Below are 27002 nucleotides of genomic sequence, written 5' to 3'. Positions count from 1 at the left end.
AAAGAGCAAATTAGTCTTCTACGGATTATTATTTGGAGTCCTGAAAAATAATCGATAAATCACTTTCACAAACTATGTCTGCAACCTTTTGAAATATGACCCTGAGGAGAACATATGGAATTTTTTTTACCATCAGGAAGGCTGTGAACAGATGTTCACCTCAGTCAGCGTCTGCCAATACAAGAGCCTCAAAAAGGTTGCAGATGTGGCTCTATGATAATTCTGAAGATTTCTACAGTGTCAGTGAGAGTCGATAACCCTTACCAATATTAGCCAGTAAGAGCTGATATCCCTTACCAGTATGAGTCAATTAAGAAGATAACCTGTACCAATATGTCAGTGAGAACTGATAACAATATATATTTGTTGACTGTTCTTGACACACTAAATTGAAGACTTCGCCTATATTATCCTCTTCAAAATTCCTAACTCCCACTCCACTGATGAAAGTGCAACAGTGCAGGTACCAGTGACCAATTGAAGCCCATAGGATTAAAGGGGCAGTGGTAGCTTGGATGCGAAATTGGCTAACAGATAGAAAGCAGATAGTAGTGGTGAACGGTTGTTTTACAAACTGGAGTGAAGTATATCGTGATGTCGCCAGGGGTCAGTATTAGGGCTACTATACTTTCTGATATATATTAATGACCTGGACTTGTGTATAGGGGGCATAATTTCAAAGTTTGCAGATTGCACAAAACTTGGAAATGCAGTAAACAGTGAGGAGGATAGTAGGAGACTTCAGGACGACATAGACAGACTGGTAAAATGGGCAGACACATGCCAGATTAAATTTGTGTAATTCTATAAGCAGGAGTCATGAACAGTAATTCCTTCTCTTTCTCTTCGCGACCCATTACCTGCGGACAGAGACAAAATAATTTTTTAAAAGACACAGGTAACTTTGGTGGACCCTTTCCCTCTTCTGCTCTTCAGATGGTGTCTTCAAGAGCAGCTCCTCCTCAACTTGAGTGAGGAGGATAGCAGCAAACCTCAGGTGGACATAGACAGACTGGTGAAATGGGCAGACACATGGCAGATGAAATTTAATGCAGGGAAGTGTGAAGTGATGCATTTTGGATGGAAGAATGAGGAGAGGCAATATAAACTAAATGGTACAATTTAAAGGGGGTGCAGGACAGAGGAATCTATGGGTTCACATACACAAATCTTTGAAGGTGGCAAGACAAGTTGATCAGGCTGTTAAAAAAGCCTGCCTCCTTGGCTTTATAAATAGAGGCATAGAATATAAAAGCAAGGAAGTTATGCTAAACCTTAATAAATCACTGGTTAGGCCTCAGCTGGGGTGTTGTGTCCAATTCTGGGCACCATACTTTAGGAAGGATATCAAGGCCTAGGAGGGCTTGCAGAGGAGATGTACTAGAAAGGCACCAGGAATGAGGGACTTCAGGTGGAGAGATTAGAGAAGCTGGGCTTGTTCTCCTTAGAGCAGAGAAAGTTAGGGGAGATTTAATAGAGGTGTTCAAAATTATGAAGGGTTTTGATAGAGTAAATAAGAAGAAATTGTTTCCACTGGTGGGTGGGTCGGTAACCAGAGGACACCAATGTAAGATAATTGGCACAAGAAGCAGGGGGAGATGAGAAGAATTTTTTTATGCAGCGATTTATTATGATCTGGAATGCACTGCCTGAAAGGCACAATATGTGTGATACAGCACAGTACATGTTAGATATATATGATGCAGCACAGTGCGTGTTAAGTATGTATGATACAGAACGTTAAGTTTTAGATATATATCATACAGCACGTTTAGTGTTAGGTATGTATGATACAGCACAGTATTTTTTAAGTGTGTACGATACAGCATGCTAAGTGTTAGATATATATAATATTACACAATACGTGTTAGATATGTATGATACAGCACAATATGTGTTAGATATGTATGATACAGCAAAATATGTAGATAGAAACATCTTCAATCAGTACACAGGCGTTAGTTTACCCTTTTCAAGCTTCAGTAAAAGCAAACAGTCCCACAAACACTTCATTCAGTTGAATCTTCCAGGTCTTGTTTCACATGTGTATGTGATGCCAGCTGGTTCAGAAATAGAAGAATTTAAGAATGCGGAGCCAGCAACCAGACTTATACCCCGATACCCTCTGATACCTCTGAAATAACAAGGGACAGAAAACACTGGTTGGTGTAGTTTGTAGACCACCTAGCAGTAGTTATAGTGTTGGACAGAGCATGAATCAGGAAATTAGAGGAGCATATAACAAGGGTAATGCAATAATCATGGGGGACTTCAATCTTCATATAGACTGGGCAAACCAAATTGGCAAAAATAGTTTGGAGGATGAGTTCATGGCATGCATTCGAGACAGTTTTCTAGAACAATATGTCAAGGCACCAACTAGGGAACAGGTTATTTTAGATCTAGTAATGAGACAGGGTTAATTAGTAATCTTATAGTTTGGGAACCTCTGGGGATGAGTGATCATAATATGATAGAATTTCATATTGAGTTTGAGAGTGATGTAGTTAAATCGGAAACTTAAATTTAAACAAAGCCAATACTTAGGTATGAGGGGCGTGTTCGCTAAGGTAAATTGGGAAATTAGATTAAAAGATATGATGGTAGATAAGCAATGGCAAACATTTAAAGAAGAAATTCATAATTCTCAACGAATATACATACCCTTGAGGAATAAAAACTCCACAGGAAAAATGACCCAGCCATTGCTAACTAGAGAAGTTAAATATAGTATTAGATTAAGAGAAGAGGCTTACAATGTTGCCAAAAAGAGTAGTAAGCCTGAGGATTGGAAGGGTTAAACAAATCAGCAAAGGATAACCAAGAAATTGATAAAGAGGTAGAAAATTGAATATGAGAATAAACTAGCAAGAAATATAAAAACAGATTGTCAGAACTTCAACAAGTATGTAAAAAGGAAAAGATTAGCAAAAGTAAACGTGGGTCCCTTAGAGACAGAGACAGAAGAAATTATAATGGGGAATAAGGAGATGGCAGAGATATTAAACAAATATTTTGTATCTGTCTTCACAGTATAGGACACAAAAATCATACCGGAAGTAATGGGGAACCAAGGGTCTAATGAGAGCGAGAAACTTAAAGTGATTAAGATTAGTAAAGAAAAAGTACTGGAGAAATTAATGGAACTAAAAGCCAACCAATCCCCTGGACATGATGGCCTACATCCTAGGGTTTTAAAAGAGGTGGCTGCAGAGATAGTGGGTGCATTGGTTTTGATCTTCCAGAATTCCCTAGATTCTAGAACGGTCTCTGTGGATTGGAAGGTAGCAAATGTAACCCCGCTATTCCAGAAAGGAGAGAAAGAGAAAACAGGGAACTTTAGGCCAGTTAGCCTGACATCAGTAGTAGGGGAAATGCTAGAATCTGTTAAATAGGCATTTGCTAAAGAATCCCGGGCAGAGTATGCTCCGCTCACTGAATTTCAGTTTAATAGAGGAGGCCTAAAACAGGTGTTGGTCCCTTATTTACATATGCAAGAGGCCTAATGCCTGCTTAAGGTAGCTGTCAGGGACACCTGAAAAATTGGTCACTGAAGTTGGCCCTCATTGCACATGTTTTACGCCCGTAAAATGGGTACATCAAGGTCTAATATCTACCTGAGTGACCCTCTTGTATCTTTGTGGTCTTTCTCAAGTTGTATCACTTCTTCCAAATCTCACTCTAGGTCCTCCTAGTAGTTGACCCTGATTTGACCTGTCTGGCAACCTCCCGCCACCCTCTTTCGGGACAGTGCAATTTGTGGGGCCCTCCCCCTCCCCCAGCTTGAAAAAGTTCTGACTCCTGTCAGTCAGGATCACAGTATCCTGGTCCTTGGAATGGTCTTTCTTGCTTCTTTGTCATTCCATTTTACAGACTGTGCAGCTGGATGGATGAAAAATTCATAATTTACACTGGTAAGCTGGTGCAAAATAATTGGCCAATTTTACATAGAATTTTATAGCTCAGAAACAGGCCATTCGGCCCAACAGGTCTATGCTGGTGTTTATGCTCCATATGAGCCTCCTCCCACCTTATTTCATGTCACCCTATCAACATATCCTTCTGCTGCCCTGTCCTTCTGGGTGGTGGAGGTCATTGGGGAGACAGTAGTGCCACTGCCAGGGGCAACCTGGGCAAATACACGTGGCCCCGAACCAGTTAAGGGCCCCAAGTGGATCAAGTGAAAGGACGTGCAATACAGCACCGAGCACAATCAGGAGGGTTATTTAATTTTTCTATTTGTTGTTATATTTTATTAAATAGGCAGCCCATCTTTATATTGTTCAAAAAACTATTTGCCTGTGGTAAAGGTAAGAAATTCACAGGCACTTGGTCCCAGCTGCAGTAGTTAGTTCAGGCAGAGATGCCTGACAATGAAGGAATGTTTTACCAAGGAAATTGAAGCCATGGTACTCATTTTATTAGCATTAAACCAGTTCTGTTTTCTAAACATCTTGCTAAATGACCTCCGCTGTTGAGGTTAAATTGATTTTTGAATTCTCTAATTTATTTAAATTGGTCGGTTTGAGCTTCCATTTGAATATTAGTCAGATATTTGTAGCTTTCTCCTGATGCATCTTTTTTTTAAAAAAAAATTATTCATTCATGGGATGTGGGTATCACTGGCAAGGCCAGCATTTATTGCCCATCCCTAATTGCCCTTGAGAAGGTGGTGGTGAGCCGCCTCCTTGAACTGCTGCAGTCCGTGTGATGAAGGTTCTCCCACAGTGCTGTTAGGTCGGGAGTTCCAGGATTTTGACCCAACGACGATGAAGGAACGGCGATATATTTCCAAGTCGGGTTGGTGTGTGACTTGGAAGGGAACGTGCAGGTGATGAAGTTCCCATGCACCTGCTGCCCTTGTCCTTCCAGGTGGTTGAGGTCATGGGTTCGGAGGTGCTGTAGAAGAAGCCTTGGCGAGTTGCTGCAGTGCATCTTGTAGATGGTACACACTGCAGCCACAGTGCGCCGACGGTGGAGGGAGTGAATGTTTAAAGTGGTGGATGGGGTGCCAATAAGAACATAACAACATAAGAAATAGGAGCAGGAGTAGGCCACATGGCCCCTCGAGCCTGCTCCACTGTTCAATCAGATCATGGCTGATCTTTGACCTCAACTCCATTTTCCTGCCTGATCCCCATTTCCTTTGATTCCCCATGAGTCCAGAAATCTGTCTACCTTAGCCTTGAATATATTCAATGACTCAGTATCCACAGCCCTCTGGGGTAGAGAATTCTAAAGATTCACAACCCTCTGAGTGAAGCAATTCCTCCTCATCTCAGTCTTAAATGACCGACCCCTTATACTGTGACTGTGCCCCCTAGTTCTAGACTCTCCAGCCAGGGGAAACAGCCTCTCAGCATCTACCCTGTCAAACCCCCTCATAATCTTATATGTTTCAATTAGATAACCTTTCATTCTTCTAAACTCCAGAGAGTATGTGCCCATTCTTACCCAACCTCGCCTCAAAGGACAACCCTCTCATCCCAAGAATCAATCTAGTGAACCTTCGCTGCACCGCCTCTAAGGCAAGTATATCCTTCCTTAGATAAGGAGACCAAAACTGTATATAGTACTCCAGGTGAGGTCTCACCAAAGCCCTGTACTATTGTAGTAAGACTGTGGCAATCAAGCGGACTACTTTGTCCTGGATGGTGTCGAGCTTCTTGAATGTTATTGGAACTGCACTCATCCAGGCAAGTGGAGAGTATTCCATCACACTCCTGACATGTGCCTTGTAGATGATGGAGTCAAGAGGTGAGTCACTCACCACAGAATACCCAGCCTCTGACCTGCTCTTGAAGCCACAGTATTTATGTGGCTGGTCCAGTTAAGTTTCTGGTCAATGGTGACCCCCAGGATGTTGATGGTGGGAGATTCGGCGATGGTAATATCGTTGAATGTACAATTCCATCTTCATTACTAATAAAACCCTCTTTTATTCATAAAGTTAAGTGCAGATGAAGGAGGCTACTCAGCCCATCAATATCAACCTTAGGTAGAAATCTATGGTCCCACATCACCACACCTGTCTCTTTGCCTCCACTACCCTACACAGAGAACATTTCAAGCATTGACCACTCTTCCTCTGGACTTACGTTCAGCTGTTCATATCTATGTCTCCTTGTCCTGAAGTTAAGGTTTAACCTGAAATAGTGCTCAGGATTAATCTTTTCTATTCCACCAAGTAGCTTGTATACTCTCCAAGACCCCGTCATATTCACATCCTTTCAAGGAGCTGGATTTTCTTGAATCCATCCCGGGAGGTCGAACGGAACTTCTGCCTGCTGCCCCAATTCGACAGTTCCTGGGTCAGGGGTCATTAAGTATGCAGGGCTTCTCTTTGAGCTAGTTTGACACCAATCATTTAGTATGTCACCCATTTTATTCCCTGAGTACTTAAGATTTTGCATTTATGTGTATTGAATTTTGTGGCTTAGTTCTACCCATTTGCAAATATCGTCTAGGTCCTTCAGTAACTCTTTGACTGCTTTGTTAGACTCTCCTGTGCCCATGCTCCCAGTGTAGCATCATCTGCAACTCTGTCGAAATTACTTTGCATTGCTAAACCCAGGTTGTCTGTGTAAATCCAAAACCAATCGGTGCTGCAGTATATTTCCCCAGCTCGACATTACACCCCTAACTAGTACCCACTGCTCTCTCTCTCCGCTAATGTCTTACCCAACTCCAAATTTTACCTTGGATTATCTACTGCCTTAATCATGTGTACCAGCCTTTCGTGTAGTACTTTATCACAGAGCTTTCCAATGTTTACTTCTGATGTCATTACCTCAAAAAAGTCAAGGAGATTGGTCGGGCAAGATCTTCTACATCTGAAACCGTAACTGTTGCCATTTAGTAAGTTACTTTCATATAGTGACAACTTTTGATCCATTTGATAGAAAGCACCTGGAGTAAGTGGGAAGGTCCTCTTTTAATGGTGAGAACATGTCCCTTCTAATCCTTGCCATGCCTATGTAACCCACATTCCCTCTGTGTCCATTTATATGTGCATTTTGGCTGTCTTTCCGGACCTGAGCCCATTACCTTGCCTTCCCTTTTTTTTGTCTCTTGGTCCTACTCGGGCCATTCTCTCCCATCTCTTCCCCTTCATATCACCCAGTCATGCCACCTTTCATTGCTCCCTTCTTGGGTACTTTGTCCCTCCCCCAATCCCAACACTCAACCCATCACTACTCCTCTGTTTGGCATTTTAATTTTTGTTGTGATTCTTAAAGTGTGTTTGTGGCTATTTGCTGTTTTATACAGTTGATTGAGTAGGGAAACCGTTGGAGAAAGTTGTGCTGTAGGGTGAAAATTGCAGGAATCGTCATAGGATATTGCACCATTACAAACACTAGTTCAAACAATAATAGATTCTGTATTTCATGCTATAAAGATCCTATCATCATTAGTTCCCTGATTTACTGGGAACAAAGCCACAGGAGATTCATTAATTATTCAATAAAATTTTAGCTAACATATGTATTGAGTTAGCAACTCAAAAACTCCCCTCTAATTAAAAAATAGGAATCATTTAACTCGTTTACGTAGAGCGATCCAAATGATATTCATGCCTTGGGAAGCAGTGATCATAACATGATAGAATTTCACATCCAGTTTGAGAGTGAGGATCTTGGGTCTGAAACTACTGTATTAAACTTAAATAAGGGCAATTATAAAGGAATGAGGGCGGAATTGGCTAAAGTGGACTGGGTAGACAGATTAGATGGTATGATGGTGGATAAGCAGTGGCAAATATTTAAAAAGATATTTTATGACTCGCAACAAAAATATATCCCTGTGAGGAGGAAAGACTCCTCAAAAAGGGTGAACCAACCATGGCTAACTAAGGAAGTAAAGGATGGTATCAGGTTAAAAGAAAAAGCATACAACATGGCAAAGACTACTGGTAAGCCCGAAGATTGGGAAAACTTTAAAAACCGGCAAAGGATGACTAAAAGAATAACAAAGAGGGAGAAAATAAATTATGAGAGTAAACTAGCAAGAAATATAAAAACTGACAGTAAAAGCTTCTACAAGTACATAAAAAGGTAGAGGGTAGCTAATGTAAACATTGGTCCCTTAGAGGATGAGACTGGGGAAATAATAATGGAAAACAAGGAAATGGCAGAGAAATTGAACAGATATTTTATATCTGTCTTCACAGTAGAAAACACTAATAATATACCAATAATAGTAGAAAATCAAGGGGCAAAGGGAGGGAGGAACTAAAAACAATCACTATCACTAGAGAAAAAGTACTAGGTAAACTAATGTGTCTAAAGGCTGACAAGTCCCCTGGACCTGATGGCTTGCATCTGAGGGTCTTAAAGGAAGTGGCTACAGAGATAGTGGATGCATTGGTTGTAATCTTCCAGAATTCACTAGATTCTGGAAAGGTCCCAGCGGATTGGAAAACCGCAAACGTGACATCCCTATTCAAGAAGAGAGAGAGAGACAGAAAGCAAGTAACCATAGACCAGTAAGCCTAACATCTGTCACTGGGAAAATGCTAGAATCCATTATTAAGGAAGTAGTAGCAGGACATTTGGAGACTCATAATACAATCAAGGAGAGTCAACATGGTTTTATAAAGGGGAAATCATGTCTGACAAATTTATTAGAGTTCTTTGAGGAAGTAACAGGTAGGGTGGATAAAGGGGAACCAATGGATGCAGTATATTTGGATTTCCAAAAGGCATTCGATAGGTGCCACATAAAAGATTACAGCACAAGATAAGAGCTCATGGTGTTGGGGGTAATATACTGGCATGGATAGAGGATTGGCTAACAAACAGAAAACAAAGAGTCGGGATAAAAGGGTCATTTTCAAAATGGCAATCTGTAACTAGTGGGGTGCCACAGGGATCAGTGCTGGGGCCTCAACTATTTACAATATATATCAATGACTTGGATGAAGGAGCAGAGTGTCTTGTGGTCAAATTTGCTGATGATACAAAGATAGGTGGAAAAGCAAGTTGCGATGGGGACACAAAGTGTCTGCAAAGGGATATTGACAGGTTAAGCAAATGGGCAAAAATTTGGCAGATGGAATATAATGTGGGAAAATGTGAAGTCATCCACATTGGGAGGAAAAATAAAAAAGCAAAATATTATTTGAATGGAGAAATACTACAAAATGCTGCAGTACAGTGGGATCTGGGTGTCCTCGTACATGAAACACAAAAAGTCAACATACCATACAGGTGCAGCAGGTAATCCAGAAGGCAAACGGAATATTGGCCTTTATTTCTAGGGGGATGGAGTATAAAAGCAGGGAAGTCATACTACAACTGTACAGGGTGCTGGTGAGACCACACCTGGAGTACTGCGTACAGTTCTGGTGCCCTTATTTAAGGAAGTACATACTTGCATTGGAAGCAGTTCAGAGAAGGTTCACTAGGTTGATTCCAGGTATGGAAGGGTTGTCTTATGAGGAAAGATTGAACAGGTTGGGTCTATACTCATTGGAGTTTAGAAGAATGAGAGGAGATCTTATTGAAACATACAAGATTCTGAGGGGACTCGATAAGATAGATGCTGAGAGGATGTTACCCCTCATGGGGGAATCTAAAACTAGGGGGCATAGTCTCAGAATAAGGGGTCGCCCGTTTAAGAAGGAAATGAGGAGGAATTTCTTCTCCCAGAGGGTCGTGAATCTTTGGAATTCTTTACCCCAAAAAACTGTGGAGGCTGAGTCATTGAATACATTCAAGGCTGAGTTAGACAAATTTTTGATCAGCAAGGGAGTCAAAGGATATGGGGAAAGGGCGGGAAAGTGGAGTTGAGGTAAAAATCAGATCAGCCATGATCTCATTAAATGGCGGAGCAGGCTCGAGGGGCCGAATGACCTACTCCTGCTCCGATCTCTTATGATCTTATGGTCTTATGGCCTTAATGAGATCAGTTGCTTTCAGCTGAGTTTTGTATTTTGGTTTGAAATAAAGGTTTGGTTGTAGTTTCAGCAGAAGATAATAAGACAAAGAGCTCCCAGAAACAGTTGGGTACTTCACAGTTTGTAATGACTTCAATACTCTTCCTTTCCTTTCATTGTCAGGTCAATGAGATTTACCACGATAAATCGCTGGGAGCCCACGTGAATGTCGTGCTGGTACGAGTGATCATGCTGGGATATGCAAAGGTAAGATTAGAATCAAAATCGTTCACAGTCAATCACATCTTTAGAGTTTTCCATTTGCGAGTCACAAGTTGTTGCAGAAAGCAATAGTCTAGAAGGAAGGTGACAGGTGAGAAAGTGTGAGTTGACGAGCTATTTATGCAACATCTTGAGATATCATTACATTTCAAAATGGGACTTTGTGCAGCCTCCACCTTTCCTCTCTGTGTGTTGTATTCTTTTGCACATTATTTGACAGCAGGAACTTACCACGATTGGCAGATATATTTAGCAGTTGTCTTTCAGAAGAAAAAGCGCCCGCATTCACAATTAATTAAAATATACAGTCAATTCACGCTTTCTAGCCAAGTAGGAAAGGTGCTCGTGCAGTATCACTGGATGGAAAGTGACTCCTCAGATTCTTCATAGGGAATGATTGCGGGATCATTGATATTCTTCAATTGTGAAGTATCCAGGCAAGCAATGCCACTTACAGTTGTCATGGATGGTTCCTTCCCCTCCAGTCGGACACTAGGAGAAATGTGGCTAGGCTGGCATGACATTAGAACAGACTGCTGGCATGAGTTCCAACATTCTTCTTCTGTAGTCCCCTAATTAGGTCACTGTTGATGCACATCTCTTTGTGGTTGAGCACAGAATTAATCTATCTGAGGACAGAGCAGTGAAACCACTGCGATCCCTTATAGTAATGGTATTCTTTCTCCAGGATGATCGAGTCCAAAATGGTAGGTTTTCTTGGATGGTATACCCCATGTCATGATCAGAAGAAATCAGAGCTTTTTACAGGAATACCCCATGCTGATCAGGGACCTGGCCAGTGGGATTTCCACTTCAGCCAAATGCCGGTCCAGCATATTATGAATCTCAGCTTTGGAGGTTCTCATCTCTGTATTCAGTGCTTTCTCCCAACTTTGAGATAGATGTGTCCATCCTATCCAGCTTCCTTTCCGCCGGTGTTGGCCATGCATAACATTGTGCCTATGTTGCTAATGTTCAACTATGGTTTGAAGGTGGGCTCACCGTTCTGTGTGTAAACCTGTCTTTTTTTGGGGCCTCAGGCCTGTTGACCTTCTCACTGACCTCTCCAAAATACTTTCATCTGGTGATGATTGTACCTCCTGGATGCTCAGTGAGTGTTCCCATTGTGGTGATTCAGTAGGCTGTGGAGCTACACTGATTCTTTTACAGTAGTGGTGGCTGGATGTGTGTCTTCTAGTGTGGTGTGTGACGCACTTGTCCTTTGGAGTCTGGATGATCTGGATGTTCTGTGAAGTGAATTTAAGGACAGGTAATATTCAGCCTCTTATTTATCATAGGAAACATGAATGCTAAATCCCACATAATACCTGAAATATATAGAAAAAATTTATGAGCCTCAACTCCCAGCGTGGAACTTTGCTCGTGGCAAGTGCAGGTCACAAAATTGGGGCAATAATGTTAACAATTAACATCTTAATTACAATGCTTATATCTAGCAAGACTCCATTTTGGGATCAGAGTCTCACAAAATTATCCTCATTATAGAACCATAGATGATTACAGCACAGGAGGAGGCCATTAGCCGTTGGCTGCATTGCTTCTGATTCACCGCTGTGCTTGCTGCAGCATATTCTAACCAGTTCTCCACCAAATTTTTATGTAAAGTTTTGCATAAACTAGAGGATCAGGGAGCACAACGGTCTAATTTATGGCATTCGGGGCCAATATCGCCGCTGCATAAAATTCCAGGCAATTCATTTAATTTTAAGCATCCCAATATCTCAGCTGGAGTATCAGTATAACAGCTACATTTGATGTTCGAGATTACAGTACAGTCTTAGCAAGGCTAAATTCACACTTTATATTCAGCATATCGCTGGTGGGTTTAAAGTGCTTAGGTTTACTTCACAGACATCTGAAACACATCAACACTGGGCAGTGTCATGTACATCTTTCAGGAACAATGAATCTTGTGTTGTAAAGAAAGAAGATGCATTCAAGCAGCACACTAACATGTCCTCAGGACATCTCAAAATGCTTCATGGCCAATTAATTACTTTTTGAGTGAAGTCGCTGTTGTTATTACCCAAATACACCCTGCATTTTAAACGTTACACCAATAAAGTTGTTTTAGTACAGAATGACTTGACACAACATTCCAGAATGCCTGAATTTCTAATATGTGTTCCCGGCAGCGAGGCTCCCTCTCGGGAATGTGAAATCGGAAAATGACCACTCAGGTGTTACATATCCAGCTTTGAACAAATAAGTTCTTATAACATGGACATGAAAACTTAATGAGACCAAACACTCTCTGATCAGTCCATCAGCTTGATCGAAAGAGGGAATCCATCTCGAAGTTTGGAGAATGTCTGCCGTTGGGCCTACTCTCAGCAAAAATCAGACCCAAACAACTCGGAGCACCATGACCATGCCATCTTTTTAACAAGGCAAGATTTTGGTCCAGCGGGTATGCAAGGTACTGTATAAGACTACTAAGAGATATAATAAAATCAGCAATGGTTCCTTACTTCACTCAGAGGGTTGTGAATCTTTGAAATTCTCTACCCCAGAGGGCTGTGAATGCTGAGTCATTGAATATGAGATAGATAGAATTTTGGACTCAAGGGGAATCAAGGGATATGGGGATTGGGTGGGAAAGTGGAGTTGACGCCAAAGATCAGCCATGATCTTATTGAATGGCGGAGCAGGCTCGAGGGGCCATATGGCCTACTCCTGCTCCTATTTCTTATGTTCTTGTGTACTGTAAAGGGCATTCCAGTCCATTAAAAAAAATGATTCCATGGACTGCTCCATTAAAATATTCTGTGAGAAAACCAACTTTTTTCTACAATTTCATAAGCAAAACCAAATCTATACCTCCCAAGACAGGACATAGCCCATAATGACTGGACATGGTCACCCCAATGACAGGAAATGGATACCCTAATTACAGGACACGGTCCCATAATGACAGGAAATGGCCACCCTAATGACAGGAAATGGCTACCCTAATGACAGGAATTGGTCATCCTAATGACAAGACATGGCCACCATAATGACAGGACACAGTCATCCTTATGACAGGACATGGTCACCCTTATGACAGGATATGGTCATCATAATGACGGGACCTGCTATGATGATGACGGGACCTGGTCCAACAATTGGAAGACCTTGGTCATTGCAATATCAGGATGTGCTCACCACAACAACAGGACCTGGTCACCAAAATGGTGAGATCTGGTGATCATTATTGTAGGACCTGCTCACCACAATTATAAGAACTGATTCCACAGTAGCAGAACCTGGTCACCACAAGGGAAGATTTGCTAGTGACACTGGAATATGCAAACTCCAACCCCAAATCCAAAATGGGTAGGTTCACTTACGCAAAGAAGTATCCCGGAATTTGCTACATAACACCATCTTGCAAGCTCCAGCACCACTAGGACTGCAGCAGTTCAAAGAGAATCTTCTCAGGGTAACTAGTGTTGTGCAATAAATGTGACTTTGCCAGAATCACCCATATCTAGAAAATGGGAATGATATTCACCACCAGGTTTTGATGATGCTTTTCATTTCATTCACTTCCATCAGATTGTATTTAGTGCTTGACACATGCTGCTAACCACACAAATCATGATCTGTGTCATGTTCCTAGCATTGTACAGTTAGAGACATACAGTCGATTACACTGACACTGTACAGTTAGAGACAAATCCTGGTTACACTGACACTGTATAGTTAGAGACAAACCCTGGATTACACTGACACTGTATAGTTAGAGACAAACCCTGGTTACACTGACACTGTATAGTTAGAGACAAACCCTGGTTACACTGACACTGTATAGTTAGAGACAAACTCTGGATTACACTGACACTATACAGTTAGAGACAAACTCTGGATTACACTGACACTGTATAGTTAGAGACAAACCCTGGATTACACTGGCACTGTCCAGTTAGAGACGGACCCTGGTTACACTGGGACTGTATAATTAGAGACAAACCCTGGTTACACTGGGACTGTATAATTAGAGACAAACCCTGGTTACACTGGGACTGTATAATTAGAGACAGACTGTGGATTATACTGGCACTGTACAGCTAGAGACAAACTCTGGATTACACTTGCACTACAGTTAGAGACAAACCCTGGATTACATTTGCACTCTATAGTTAGAGACAAACCCTGGTTACACTGACACTGTACAATTAGAGACAAACCCTGGATTACACTGGCACTGTCCAGTTAGAGACAAACCCTGGATTACTCTGGCACTGTACAGCTAATGACAAATCCTTGATTACACTAGCACTGTACAGTTAGAGACCAACCCTGGTTACACTGGCACTGTATAGTTAGAGACAAACTGGATTACATTGACATAAGAACATAAGAAATAGGAGCAGGAGTAGGCCGTACGGCCCCTCGAGCCTGCTCTACCATTCAATAAAAGCATGGCTGATCTTCTACCTCAACTCCACTTTCCCACCCTGTCCCCATATCCCTTGATTTCCTTCGTGTCCAAAAATCTATTGATCTCAATCTTGAATACATTTAAAGATTGAGCATCCACAGCCCTCTGGGGTAGAGAATTCCTAAGATTCACAATCCTCTGAGTGAAGAAATTTTTCCTCATCTCAGTCCTAAATGGCCAACCCCTTATCTTGAGACTATGACCCCTACTTCTAGACTCTCCAGCCAGGGGAAACAACCTCTCAGCATCTACCCTGTCAAGCCCTCTAAGAATTTTATACATTTCATTGAGATCACCTCTCATTTTTCTAAACTCCAGAGAATATAGGCCCATTCTACTCAATCCCTCCTCATAGGACAACCCTCTCACACCAGGAATCAATCTAGTGAACCTTTGTTGCACCTCCTCAAAGGCAAGTATATCCTTCCTTAGGTAAGGAGACCAAAACTGTACACAGTACTCCCGGTGTGGTCTCACAGAGCCCCATATAATTGCAGCAAGGCTTCCTTACTCTTATACCCCAACACCCTTGCAATAAAGGCTGACATACCATTTGCCTTCCTAATTGCTTGCTGTACCTACCTGTTAATTTACTGTGATTCATGTACAAGGTCACCCAAATCCCTCTGACTACCAACATTTCTGAGTCTCTCACCTTTTAAAAAATATTCTGGTTTTCTATTCTTCCTATCAAAGTGGATAACTTCACATTTCCCCACATTATACTCTATCTGCCAGTTTCTTGCCCGCTCACTTAAACTGTCTATATCCCTTTGCAGCTCTTTGTGTCCTTCTCACTACTTACTTTCCCACCTAGCTTTGTATCATCAGCAAACTTAGATACATTACACTTGGTCCCCTCATCTAAGTCATTAATATAGATTGTAAACAGCTGAAGCCCAAGCACTGATCCTTGCGGCACCCCACTAGTTACAACCTGCCAACCCAAAAATGACCTGTTTATTCCTACTCTTTATTTTTCATCTGTTAAACAATCCTTAATCCATGCTAATATATTACCCCCAATCCCATGAGCCCTAATCTTGTGTAACAGCCTCTTGTGTAGCACCTTATCGAATGCCTTTTGAAAATCCAAATATACTACATTGACTGGTTCCCCTTTATCTACCCTGCTAGTTAAACCTTCAAAATATTCTAATAGATTTGGGAAACACGATTTCCTTTTCATAAAACTGTGTTGACTCTGCCTAATCATATTATGATATTCAATGTGCCCTGTTACTATGTCCTTAATAATAGATTCTAGCATTTTCCCCACGACTGATGTCAAGCTAACTGGCCTGTAGTTCCCTGTTTTCTCTCTCCCTCCTTTCTTGAAAAGTGGGATTACTTTTGCTACCTTCCAATCCATGGGTTGTACAGACAGAGACAACCCCTTGATTACACTGGCAGTGTACAATTAGAGACAAACCCTAGTTTACGCTGGCACTGTGCAATTAAAGACAAACCCTGATTACGCTGGCACTGTACAGCTGGAGACAAACCCTCGATTACAATGACACCGTACAACTAATGACAAACCTTGGGTTATACTGACACTGTACTGCTAGAGACAGACCCTGGATTATACTGGCACTGTACAGTTAGAGACAAACCCTGGATTACAGTGGGACTGTACATCGAGAGACAAACCCTCAATTACACTGACGCTGTACAATTGGAGACAAATCCAGTTTGCATTTTCCATTTATGTGAACTCATTTTCCATTCTTGTGAACTTTCCTGTCACTGTGTTTTTTAATTAACTTGGACTCATCTGTTGGTATTCTTTCATTTGATGACCTTCTGCAGGATATGCTCCAGTGACTGGCATGTGCCACCCTGTTCGCAGTTGTACCCTGAACCATGAGGACGGCTTCTCATCAGCATTTGTAGTTGCTCATGAGACAGGACATGTGTAAGTTCTAAACATCTTACTAAATGACCAAACAATTGACCAATCTTTCAGAGTTTATCTGTCAACTCTAAACCCCGTAAACTTAATAATTTCAGCTGCATTTGAAATCTATGAACACTTCTTGTTGGTTTTGTTATATGCGCAAGAGGCAAGAATTGGAGGAACGCAGAGATCTCGGTGGGTTGTAGGGCTGGAGGAGGTTACAGATATAGAGAGGGGCAAGGCCATGGTGGGATTTGAAAACAAGGATGGGAATTTTAAAATTGAGGCATTCCCAGACCTGGAGCCAATGTAGGTCAGCAAGCATAGGGGTGATGGGAAACAGGACTTGGTGCGAGTTAGAATACGGACAGCAGAGTTTTGGATGAACTCAAGTTTATGGAGGGCGGAAGATGGGAGGCCGGCCAGGAGAGCATTGGAATAGTCGAGTCTAGAAGTAACAAAAGCTTGGATGAGGGTTTCAGCAGCAGATGAGCTGAGGCAGGGGTGGAGATGGGAGGTGTTATGGAGGCAGTCTTGGTGATGGAGCGGATATGTGGTCGGAAGCTCATCTCCTGATCAAATAGGACGCCAAGGCTGCGAACAGTCTGGTTCAGCCTCAGACAGTGGCCAGGGAGAGGGATGGAGTAGGTAGTCAGGGAACTGAGTTTGCATCAATACAGCAGGATGAATTTAGCGAACCAAAAGTAGTTGAGATAAATCTCTGTCAAGTACAAATTTATTACATTTAGTTTAATTTGATTTGACCAAGTAGAACTCTAGAATATTTGACCCGTAGTGGTCAACCCATACTTAGAAGTCTAACCTGAAGTAACTCATCCTCGGCCACAGTAGTCCACGTTCCACACAGATTTTGATCATCTGTGTCTATCCTTGTCCTATAAAACCTTCAATCCTGTTCCAAAGGATTTAATCAATATCTGTCAACTGGTTTTGCTGGGTGTCTATCCCACATCCACTACTCTTTGGGGAATAATGTTCATCTAATCTCTACTTTCACTTAGAGAGCTACATTTGATGCTCTTGTGCTCTGTTCTCCAGTCACTGCTCAAATGAAATATCCTACTGGCAGTTCATTAAGCTATACCTGTCTTCAATGTAAGGAGCTGACTCATGTGCCTTCTCATTTTTGAGGTTCTTCAAATCTCTCTTCCAAACTTAGAGCCCTAAACCCTGGAACCTTTCTTTGGTCTTCTGTGAATCCAATTCTGTGGTCCAAGCATAGTTGCTCTTTCGAAAGGACTGCTTAGAGATGAAAGCAGCCATCTTATATTTGAAGGTGGGGAAATTGTGGAGGAGCTTAATAATTTTTTGCTTCAGTTTGTACAGAAGAATGTGAGAGTGAGACTGAAGGAGTACCTAAATTCTGCCAAAGGACTAGAGAGTGACAAATCTCACGTTCTCCTTGAAGAGGAAAGGATAAATCACAAAATTATAGGGCAGTTAATCTTGCCTCAGTTGTGGGTAACTTCCATCGTCAATACTACTGGATGAAATTAGTGAACACAATCAGGCATGGATTAATCAGGGATACTCAGCATGGATTTGTATAGGGCAGGTCATGCTGGATTAATTTAATTGAGTTGTTTTGGAAAATTACGACTATAGGTGTGAGGTGTGAGAATAGAAGTGAAATTCTACGGGTACAATGCAGACACGTCCCCTCAAAGAAAAAGGGTGGCACTGCTAAATTTAGAGCCCCCTGGTTGTCTAGAAGTATACGGGGCAAGATAAAGCAGAAAAAGAAAGCTTATGACTGTCACAGAAAACTAAATACTGCAGAAAGCCTAGAGGAGTATAGAAAGTACAGGGATGATGTAAAAAAGGAAATAAGGAAAGCAAAGAGAGGGCATGAAAAATTATTAGCTAATGAGGTTAAAGTAAACCCAAAGATGTTTTATCAGTACATTAAGAACAAGAGGATAGCTAAGGAAAAGGTGGGAACTATCAGGGATGATAAGGGTAACTTGTGTGTAGAAGCAGAGGATGTGGGTAGGGGTAAAAGTTGATGGATGTCTTTGCAAATGGAAATCCATTTCCAGTGATGTGCCACAGGGCTCAGTGTTGGGTCCCTTGCTGTTTGTGGTATATATTAATGATTTGGACTTGAATGTAGGGGGCATGATTGGCAAATTTGCAGACGACAAATTTGCAGAAGATATCAATGGGTTGGTGGAGTGGGCGGAAAAGTGGTAACTGGAGTTCAACCCGGAGAAGTGTGAGGTAATGCACTTAGGGAGGGCAAACATTAAAAGGGAATACGCAGTAAACGGGAATATATTGAGAAGGGTAGAGGAAGTGAGAGACCTTGGAGTGCATGTGCACAGGTCCCTGAAGGTGGCAGTACAGGTGGATAAGGTTGTGAAGAAGGCATATGGAATGCTCTCTGTTATTAGCCAAGGTATGGAATACAAAAGCAGGGATGTAATGATGGAACTGTATAAAACGCTGGTAAGGCCACAGCTGGAGTATTGTGCACAGTTCTGGTCACCACATTACTGGAAGCACGTAATTGTTCTGGAGAGAGTGCAGAGAAGATTTACAAGAATGTTGCCAGGGCTTGAAAATTGCAGCTAGGAGGAGAGATTGGATAGGCTGGGGTTGTTTTCCTTGGAGCAGAGGAGGCTGAGGGGTGACTTGATTGAGGTGTACAAAATAATTAGGGGCCTAGATAGAGTAGACAGGTAGTACCTATTTCCCCTAGTGGAGAGTTCAAGAACTAGAGGACATAGATTTAAGCTGATTGGCGGAAGGATTAGAGGGGACATGAGGAAAACCTTTTTTACCCAGAGGGTGGTGGGTGTATGGAATTCACTGCCCGAATTGGTGGTAGAGGCAGGGACCCTCAACTCTTTTAAAAAGTACCTGGACCTGCATCTAAAGTGCTGTAAGCTGCAGGGCTACGGACCGGGTGCTGGAAGGTGGGATTAGAATGGGCACCTGGTTGTTCTTCGAGCCGGTGCAGACACGATGGGCCGAATGGCCCCCTTCTGTGCTGTATCTTTTCTATGGTTCTATGGTTCTATGGTTCATTGGTGTGCTGAGATAGAGTTTGGACTGATCATGAATATGGGGTGGTGGGGAGGGGGTGGTCCAGGCAAAGGTCTCCAAAATAATCACTGCCTTCTGCATGTTGCACCAGTTAGTTGTAGAAAGAAGAGTTAGCAGGCAGCAGGAGGAAGAGGAAGCCCGGGCCAACCAATGCCAGAACAGGACAATAACAGAGAAGAAGAACAAACAGATGAAGGAGACTTACAGTCGGGAAAATGGTCCCCCAGTCACTAATAGAGAATTGCTTCAATTAAATCCTTAATCTAGCCCCTGCACAATGTTGGTGTCAGCCTTGGCTCAATGGTAGCACTCTCACCTGAGTCAGAAAGTTGTTGGTTCAAGCCCCACTCCAGAGACATGAGCACATAAAGCAGTACTGAGGGAGTGCTGCACTGTCAGAAGTGCTGCCTTTCGGATAAGTTATTAAACTGAGGCCCTGCCTGCCCTCGCAGGTGGACGTAAAAGATCCTGTGGCACTATTTGAAGATGAGCAGGGGAGTTCTTCTGGTGTCCTGGCCAACATTTATCCATCAAACCAACACCTAAAAGCAGATGATCTGGTCATTTATTTCATTGCTGTTTGTGGGACCTTGCTGTGTGCAAATTGGCTGCTGCAGTTCCTACATTACAACAGTGACCACATTTCAAAAATACTTCATTGGTTGTAAAGCGCTTTGGGACATTCTGATATTGTGAAAAGTGCTATATAAATGCAAGTTCTTTCTCTCTCTTTACCCAATTTATCAACATACCGTGATCCAATAAACATGATGCAATTAATTCTCATCTACTCTACCTTAAGTATCATGTCTACTCATCCTTCCTGCAGCTGGTCCATTAATATGGCCATTCTCAAATAACAATTTGGTGATGTCTACTTCCAGTCTGGATTCTCTCCCAAAGGTTATGTGCAGCCTTGTCCAGGAAGCACAGGACGAAACATACAGATGTTAAAATTTGGAAGAGCAGAGAGGCAGCCACCCTGTACCAGCATTTTGGACCTCTTGAGAATGTCCTTCAGCTCTAAATATCTGCATCGTTCTTTGCTGTTCCTAATTTCTGCTGGATTTCACTTGTTCTTAGTTCCTGGAAGGATTTTTTGCCACCAAATGTGCTCCCCTTTAATTACAAACAACGCCCCTTTTCAAGAGCTTCTGCCTTGCTGGGTTTCCCACCCCTGGCAATTCAATACACGCCCTGCGCTCCTTGAACCTGAACACAGTGTCTATTAAAATGACTTGAATGGGCTGAACTCGCAAAATCTGGCAAAGTCAGCCCACTTCACTTGAGTTGTGATCCTTGTCATTCTCCAGTGGTCCGGGCAGCCACTTTTCCGAGATTACACAATTGGTCCTATCACCCCAAGCCAGTTGCTAAGGTATTTATCCATCTGTTTATAGGTGTTGATCAGCTCAAGTAAGAGAGCTGGAAGTCTATTCCACACATCCACTGCTCTGTAGAGAAAGAAATTCTTTGAATTTCAAGTCTTGCTTCTCGCACCTGGGTTCTTTCTCGAGTGTGTGAGTGACATTCACTATCCTACAATGCCCTTTATTTCGTGATCTGCTTCTGGGTGCCACTTTTTCCTCTGTGCAATGCAGTAGATTCCCTTACTTGGCGTTTATGCTCAACCTTTGCTCCATTTTGAGTTCCCTGCCAACTTTATAGTCCTGCCATGAAGAGCAACCAGTGCTATGTATGGCCAAGCAGGTGGTCCTGCCGACTATTAACCATGGGTTTTAGGTTTCTCAGCAGTCTTGTATTTAAGTTCTTTTGTTTCTTAAAATTGTTATATCACCAATCTATGTGCTGTAATTGAGTGATTTGTTTCTTATGTTATATTTGTAATAGGTGTGTTTAATTTGTAAAGGGGCCAGCTTTGGCTCAGTGGTAGCATTTTTGCCTCTAGGTCAGAAGGTTGTTAGTTCAAACCCCCTCCAGAGACCTGAGCACCTAATTTAGGCTGATACCTCAATGCAGTATTGAGGGAGTGCTGCACTATCAGAGTTACTGTCTTTCGGATGAGATATTAAACCGAGGTCCCGTCTGCCCTTTCAGGTGGATGTAGAAGAAGAGCAGGGTACTTCTTCCGGTTTCCTGATCCAACATTTATCCCTCATTAAAACAGTTTAATTTATCTCAAAGGAACATAGGAACTGGAGTAGGCCATTCAACCCCTCGAGCCTGTTCCGTCATTCAGTTAGATCATGGCTGATCTGTACCTTAACTCCTTTTATCTGCTGTGGTTTCACATCCCTTAATATCCTCATCTAACAAAAATCTATCAATCCCAATATTGACATTTCAGAGTTCCAGATTTCCACTACCCTTTGTGTGAAGAAGCCCTTCCTGACATCATCCCAGATCACAGCTCTAATTTTAAGAACCTCAGCCATCTGACTCAGGGGCAAGAGTGATACCAACTGAGCCAAGAAAATAGCTGTGTTCATCGGTCAAATGGGAATGTGGGTGTTCCAATCCATCTTAACCTATTGCGGATAAAGCTCTTCTATGTGATCTAGATTTCCTTTTAAATAATATAAACTGTTCCCCTTTCTAATGAAGTTTTACTGAAACTCTTGTAGCCTGGGAATGGAACATGATGGTCAAGGAAACCGGTGTGGAGATGAAACCAGCATGGGGAGTGTTATGGCACCCTTGGTCCAGGCTGCATTTCATCGATTTCATTGGTCTCGGTGCAGCGGGCAAGAACTCAAACGATATCTTCAGTGAGTATGTCAACAGGTCAAAGAATCATTGGCCTTGTATTGTTTAAATTTATTAAAGATGAATTCTTCTAGGAAGATGGGATAGAACATATGGTGTTTGTGGGTGTGGAAGGCTACTATGGGCATTCCTGAAGAAGTATTGTTCAAATAATTTTGGATCAGCTCGCCTACAATGACCCAAAAAATGTAAACAAGACAAATGGAACTAATGTCTTGAGAATGTGCTGCTGTAACACAGGGGTGTCCAAACTGCAACCCCGAGCCCAGACAATCTGACCCTTGAACTCCAAGCAAATCAATCCAATTGGCACTTATATTTCTTATTCACTGGTTTGTTCTGTTTGACTTTTGCGGGCCCAGAGGTTTGGAAAAAAATGGATTTTTTTGCACTGTTGCCTCATTGGCAGATAAATCCCAAATCAGAACACCAATATCTGTTAGTACCAGCAGCTTGAGACATGTAAGTTAATGCAGACATGGATTTAAACTATACAGAAAAAACGGGAGATAGATAGCGAGAAAGAGAAAAGAAATACAGGGAAATGAGAGAGTGCATGAAAGTCACTTCCTGTGGCCCATGTGACAGATGCAGCTGGCCACTTTTATCCGTTTTTTTTGACACATGCAAACGCCTCAGGTCAGTGATTGCTGTCTATTGAATTCGTCTGGCTGTGAAAATGCTCTTGATACTCTGCGCTTCCAGTAGCCTTGCCCTGCTTCAGGCCTCCAGAACTTGCTAGCAGTACTTTGATTCCATTTATGTCATTTTGTTGAGGCACCAGTATAAAGAGACTTCATAACAGTTCCTATGAGTCAATCACAATGAGTCACAAAGAGCACTGTCTCCTCAAACTAATGACAAATACCTGTATCACGCGCAGGCGTTCTGTCATTTTCTAACACACGTAGTCCTTGCAACACAGCTAAGCTTTTATAATTTAAAAATTAAATTAAAAAAAACACACATAATCTTAATAACCCGTCATCAACTGAATTCAAACTGAAAGTATCTCAGGGCCCACTGATACTGTTTGTGGATCTTATAGCTCAGCTAGCAAATATACCACATGGTTTAGTAATGAGCATTTAATCCAGGAAAGTCCTTGGTTTATGCTGAATTGCCTAATCCAGGGTAGGCCGTGGTGGAGGTACTATTATTGACCCAGGCACCCGTGGACTAAAGAAGACAAAAAATCTGCTCCTGATTCCTATCTATTAACACCCATTCAAGGCCAGGGCCGAGCATATCCAGGTCCTGGCCTAACTTACGGTCATAGCAACAGAAAGGTCGCAGAAGTTATGGCAGGAGTCCACTGCAAGAGCTGTGGATTTTCAGCCCCAATGTCTTTACGCAGAAGATTGATAGAATGTGGAATTCCCTAACACAAACCATTATTGAAGCAGACTCCATACATTATTTTAAAGGGGAATTAGGTAATTGCTTGAAAAAGAGGGAACGGAAATACCCCTTTAAATCCTTCACCTGTCTTGTAGATTTAATGAATATCGTGAATGGTGGTGGTTAAGCAACTAATGGGAGGAGGAGGATCTGTAAACATCCCCATCCTCACTGATGGCGGAGTCCAGCATGTGAGTGCAAAAGACAAGGCTGAAGCGTTTGCAACCATCTTCAGCCAGAAGTGACGAGTGGATGATCCATCTCGGCCTCCTCCCGATATCCCCACCATCACAGAAGCCAGTCTTCAGCCAATTCGATTCACTCCACGTGATATCAAGAAATGGCTGAGTGCATTGGATACAGCAAAGGCTATGGGCCCCGACAACATCCTGGCTGTAGTACTGAAGTCTTGTGCTCCAGAACTAGCTGCGCCTCTAGCTAAGCTGTTCCAGTACAGCTACAACACTGGCATCTACCCGACAATGGGGAAAATTGCCTAGGTATGTCCTGTTCACAAAAAACAGGACAAATCCAATCCGGCCAATTTCCGCCTCATCAGTCTACTCTCAATCATCAGCAAAGTGATAGAAGGTGTCATCGACAGTGCTATCAAGCGACACTTACTCACCAATAACCTGCTCACCGATGCTCAGTTCGGGTTCCGCCAGGACCACATGGCTCCAGACCTCATTACAGCCTTGGTCCAAACATGGACAAAAGAGCTGAATTCCAGAGGTGAGGTGAGAGTGACTGCCCTTGACATCAAGGCAGCATTTGACCGAGTGTGACACCAAGGAGCCCTGGTAAAATTGAAGTCAATGGGAATCAGGGGGAAAACTCTCCAGTGGCTGGAGTCATACCAAGCACAAAGGAAGATAGTAATGGTTGTTGGAGGCCAATCGTCTCAGCCCCAGGACATTACTGCAGGAGTTCCTAAGGGCAGTGTCCTAGGCCCAATCATCTTCAAATGCTTCATCAATGACCTTCCCTCCATCATAAGGTCAGAAATGGAGATGTTCGCTGATGATTGCACAGTGTTCAGTTCCATTCGCAACCCCTCAAATAATGAAACAGTCCGAGCCCGCATGCAGCAAGACCTGGACAACTTCATGGCTTGGGCTGATAAGTGGCAAGTAACATTCGCGCCAGACAAATGCCATGCAATGACCATCTCCAACAAGAGAGAGTCTAACCACCTCCCCTTGACATTCAATGGCATTACCATCACTGAATCCCCCACCATCAACATCCTCGGGGGGTCACCATTGACCAGAAACTTAACTGGACCAGCCATATAAATACTGTGGCTACAAGAGCAGGTCAGAGGCTGGGTATTCTGCGGCGAGTGACTCACCTCCTGACTCCCCAAAGCCTTTTCACCATCTACAAGGCACAAGTCAGGAGTGTGATGGAATACTCTCCACTTGCCTGGATGAGTGCAGCTCCAACAACACTCAAGAAGCTCGACATCATCCAGGACAAAGCTGCCCGCTTGATTGGCACCCCATCCACCACCCTAAACATTCACTCCCTTCACCACCGGAGCACAGTGACTGCAGCAACTCGCCGAGGCTTCCTCGACAGCACCTCCCAAACTTGTGACCTCTACACCTAGAAGGACAAGAGCAGCAGGCACATGGGAACAACACCACCTGCACGTTCCCCTCCAAGTCACACACCACCCCGACTTGGAAATATATCGCCGTTCCTTCATTGTCGCTGGGTCAAAATCCTGGAACTCCCTTCCTAACAGCACTGTGGGAGAACCTTCACCACATGGACTGCAGCGGTTAATAAGGTGGCTCCCCACCAGCTTCTCAAGGGCAATTAGGGATGGGCAATAAATGCCAGCCTCGCCAGCGACCCCCACATCCCATGAACGAATAAAAAAAAATTTTAATTATGAGATTGAGCAACAGAACGGCAGCAATCAGGCAGTATTTACAGGATGACGACGATGATCTAGCCCACAGTTGTTTAATCCCTCAAATTAATTTATTTATTGGCTTTGCTTGTCTGGCAAGTTAGGAAAGTCCAAGTTCAAATTTAGTGGAGGCAATAATATTTCAGTAAGCGAGTGGTCAATCTCTGCAACAGGCTCCCTGGGGAGACGGTGGAAGCAGTTTGTATTGATTCATTCAAATGCAAATTAGATAGATTTCTTTCAGAAAATAACATTTTACAATACAGTATATGAGTAATTTGAGACATGATATGTGCTAAGTGGATCACGCTTGGGAGGAACAGGTGACTTTGAACCTACGATTCCAAAAGTTCTCCAGCACTGGGCTTTTCTTTGCCTCTTGTCTGGGTCTGTTGTGGACTAATTGATAGAGATTAATTGCAATGATTAGTCAACAACATTATCCTTGTATCATGGGACTACCAGAATGGTACAAGGCTAACTAGATGAACCTTGATATTTTTTCATCTAGCAATTCCTACAATCCTAAAGCCTATATTGCACTGACGCATAACCAGAGCTTTCAATATTAAACAGATCGTACTTATGATTTTTTTTGTCCCTGTCATCAGCCGTGCACCTGAGACATCCAATGACACAAACATAGCAGTAGTGAAACTATATAGGTTTGACCAATGGTGAAAGCTGTTTGTCATTGAGATGGGCGGTTACCACCACTGCTGGTAGCTCTGGGACAGCCTCATGTCCATAGTGTTTTCAGTGAAAGAAACCAAGAGCCAGTCAGGAATTACCAGCAGAGTCCGTGCAGCTGGGATGTACAGGCTTGCTCAGACCCAAGATATACTTTCAGGAAAGAATTCCATGATCCAGTGCTTCCAGCGGGGTGCAGCACTCACAGGGGAGCCCACCTCGGGAAACCATGGCCGAGGTGCACTCACCGTGATCACCACTGGAAATGCCAGATCGTGGAATCATCCAATCATTATAACATCCTCAGGCGTTTTATCAGAATAAACCAGGAAGTTTGAACACTTGGGACGATGATTCTAGTGAACAGATCGTAGATTCAGTCTCTTTTTCTTTCCTTCCTACAGCTCCTACGATTGTCTTATGGATGACCCATTTGAACACGATTGGCCCAAACTTCCAGAACTGCCAGGGATAAACTATTCAATGGATGAACAATGCCGATTTGATTTTGGTGTGGGCTACAAGATGTGCACAGCTGTATGTTTGCCAAAAAAAACACGTAATGACTGTAAAAGAGAATTGTTAAAGTTAGGGGGTGGTTAGCAATAAACATTGTAGCCAAAGCAGCCCTTTACAAAGAGATGGAAGCTCTCCCATGGCCAACTGCATCATGTGTTGCGAGATT

At 42.6% G+C, this 27002-nt stretch overlaps 1 protein-coding gene across 2 annotated transcripts in view; it reads left to right on the top strand.

The window, feature by feature from the left end:
• Positions 1-27002, top strand: part of LOC137321156 (A disintegrin and metalloproteinase with thrombospondin motifs 3-like) — a 299698-nt gene that overhangs the window by 189298 nt on the left and 83398 nt on the right. For both annotated transcript variants that reach the window (XR_010962726.1, XM_067983405.1), the window contains exons 6-10: positions 10061-10144; positions 12443-12599; positions 16419-16524; positions 22161-22304; positions 26722-26854. Coding sequence is in view for 1 of the 2 variants with exons in the window: in XM_067983405.1 (XP_067839506.1) it covers positions 10061-10144; positions 12443-12599; positions 16419-16524; positions 22161-22304; positions 26722-26854 (624 nt within the window). In the remaining variant the exon portion in view is untranslated. The remainder of the gene's footprint in view (positions 1-10060; positions 10145-12442; positions 12600-16418; positions 16525-22160; positions 22305-26721; positions 26855-27002) is intronic.

The sequence above is a fragment of the Heptranchias perlo genome, chromosome 4 (genome assembly GCF_035084215.1).
Source record: "Heptranchias perlo isolate sHepPer1 chromosome 4, sHepPer1.hap1, whole genome shotgun sequence".
In the NCBI taxonomy this organism is placed as follows: Eukaryota; Metazoa; Chordata; class Chondrichthyes; order Hexanchiformes; family Hexanchidae; genus Heptranchias; species Heptranchias perlo.
This window is presented reverse-complemented; position numbering and strand designations above follow the sequence as displayed.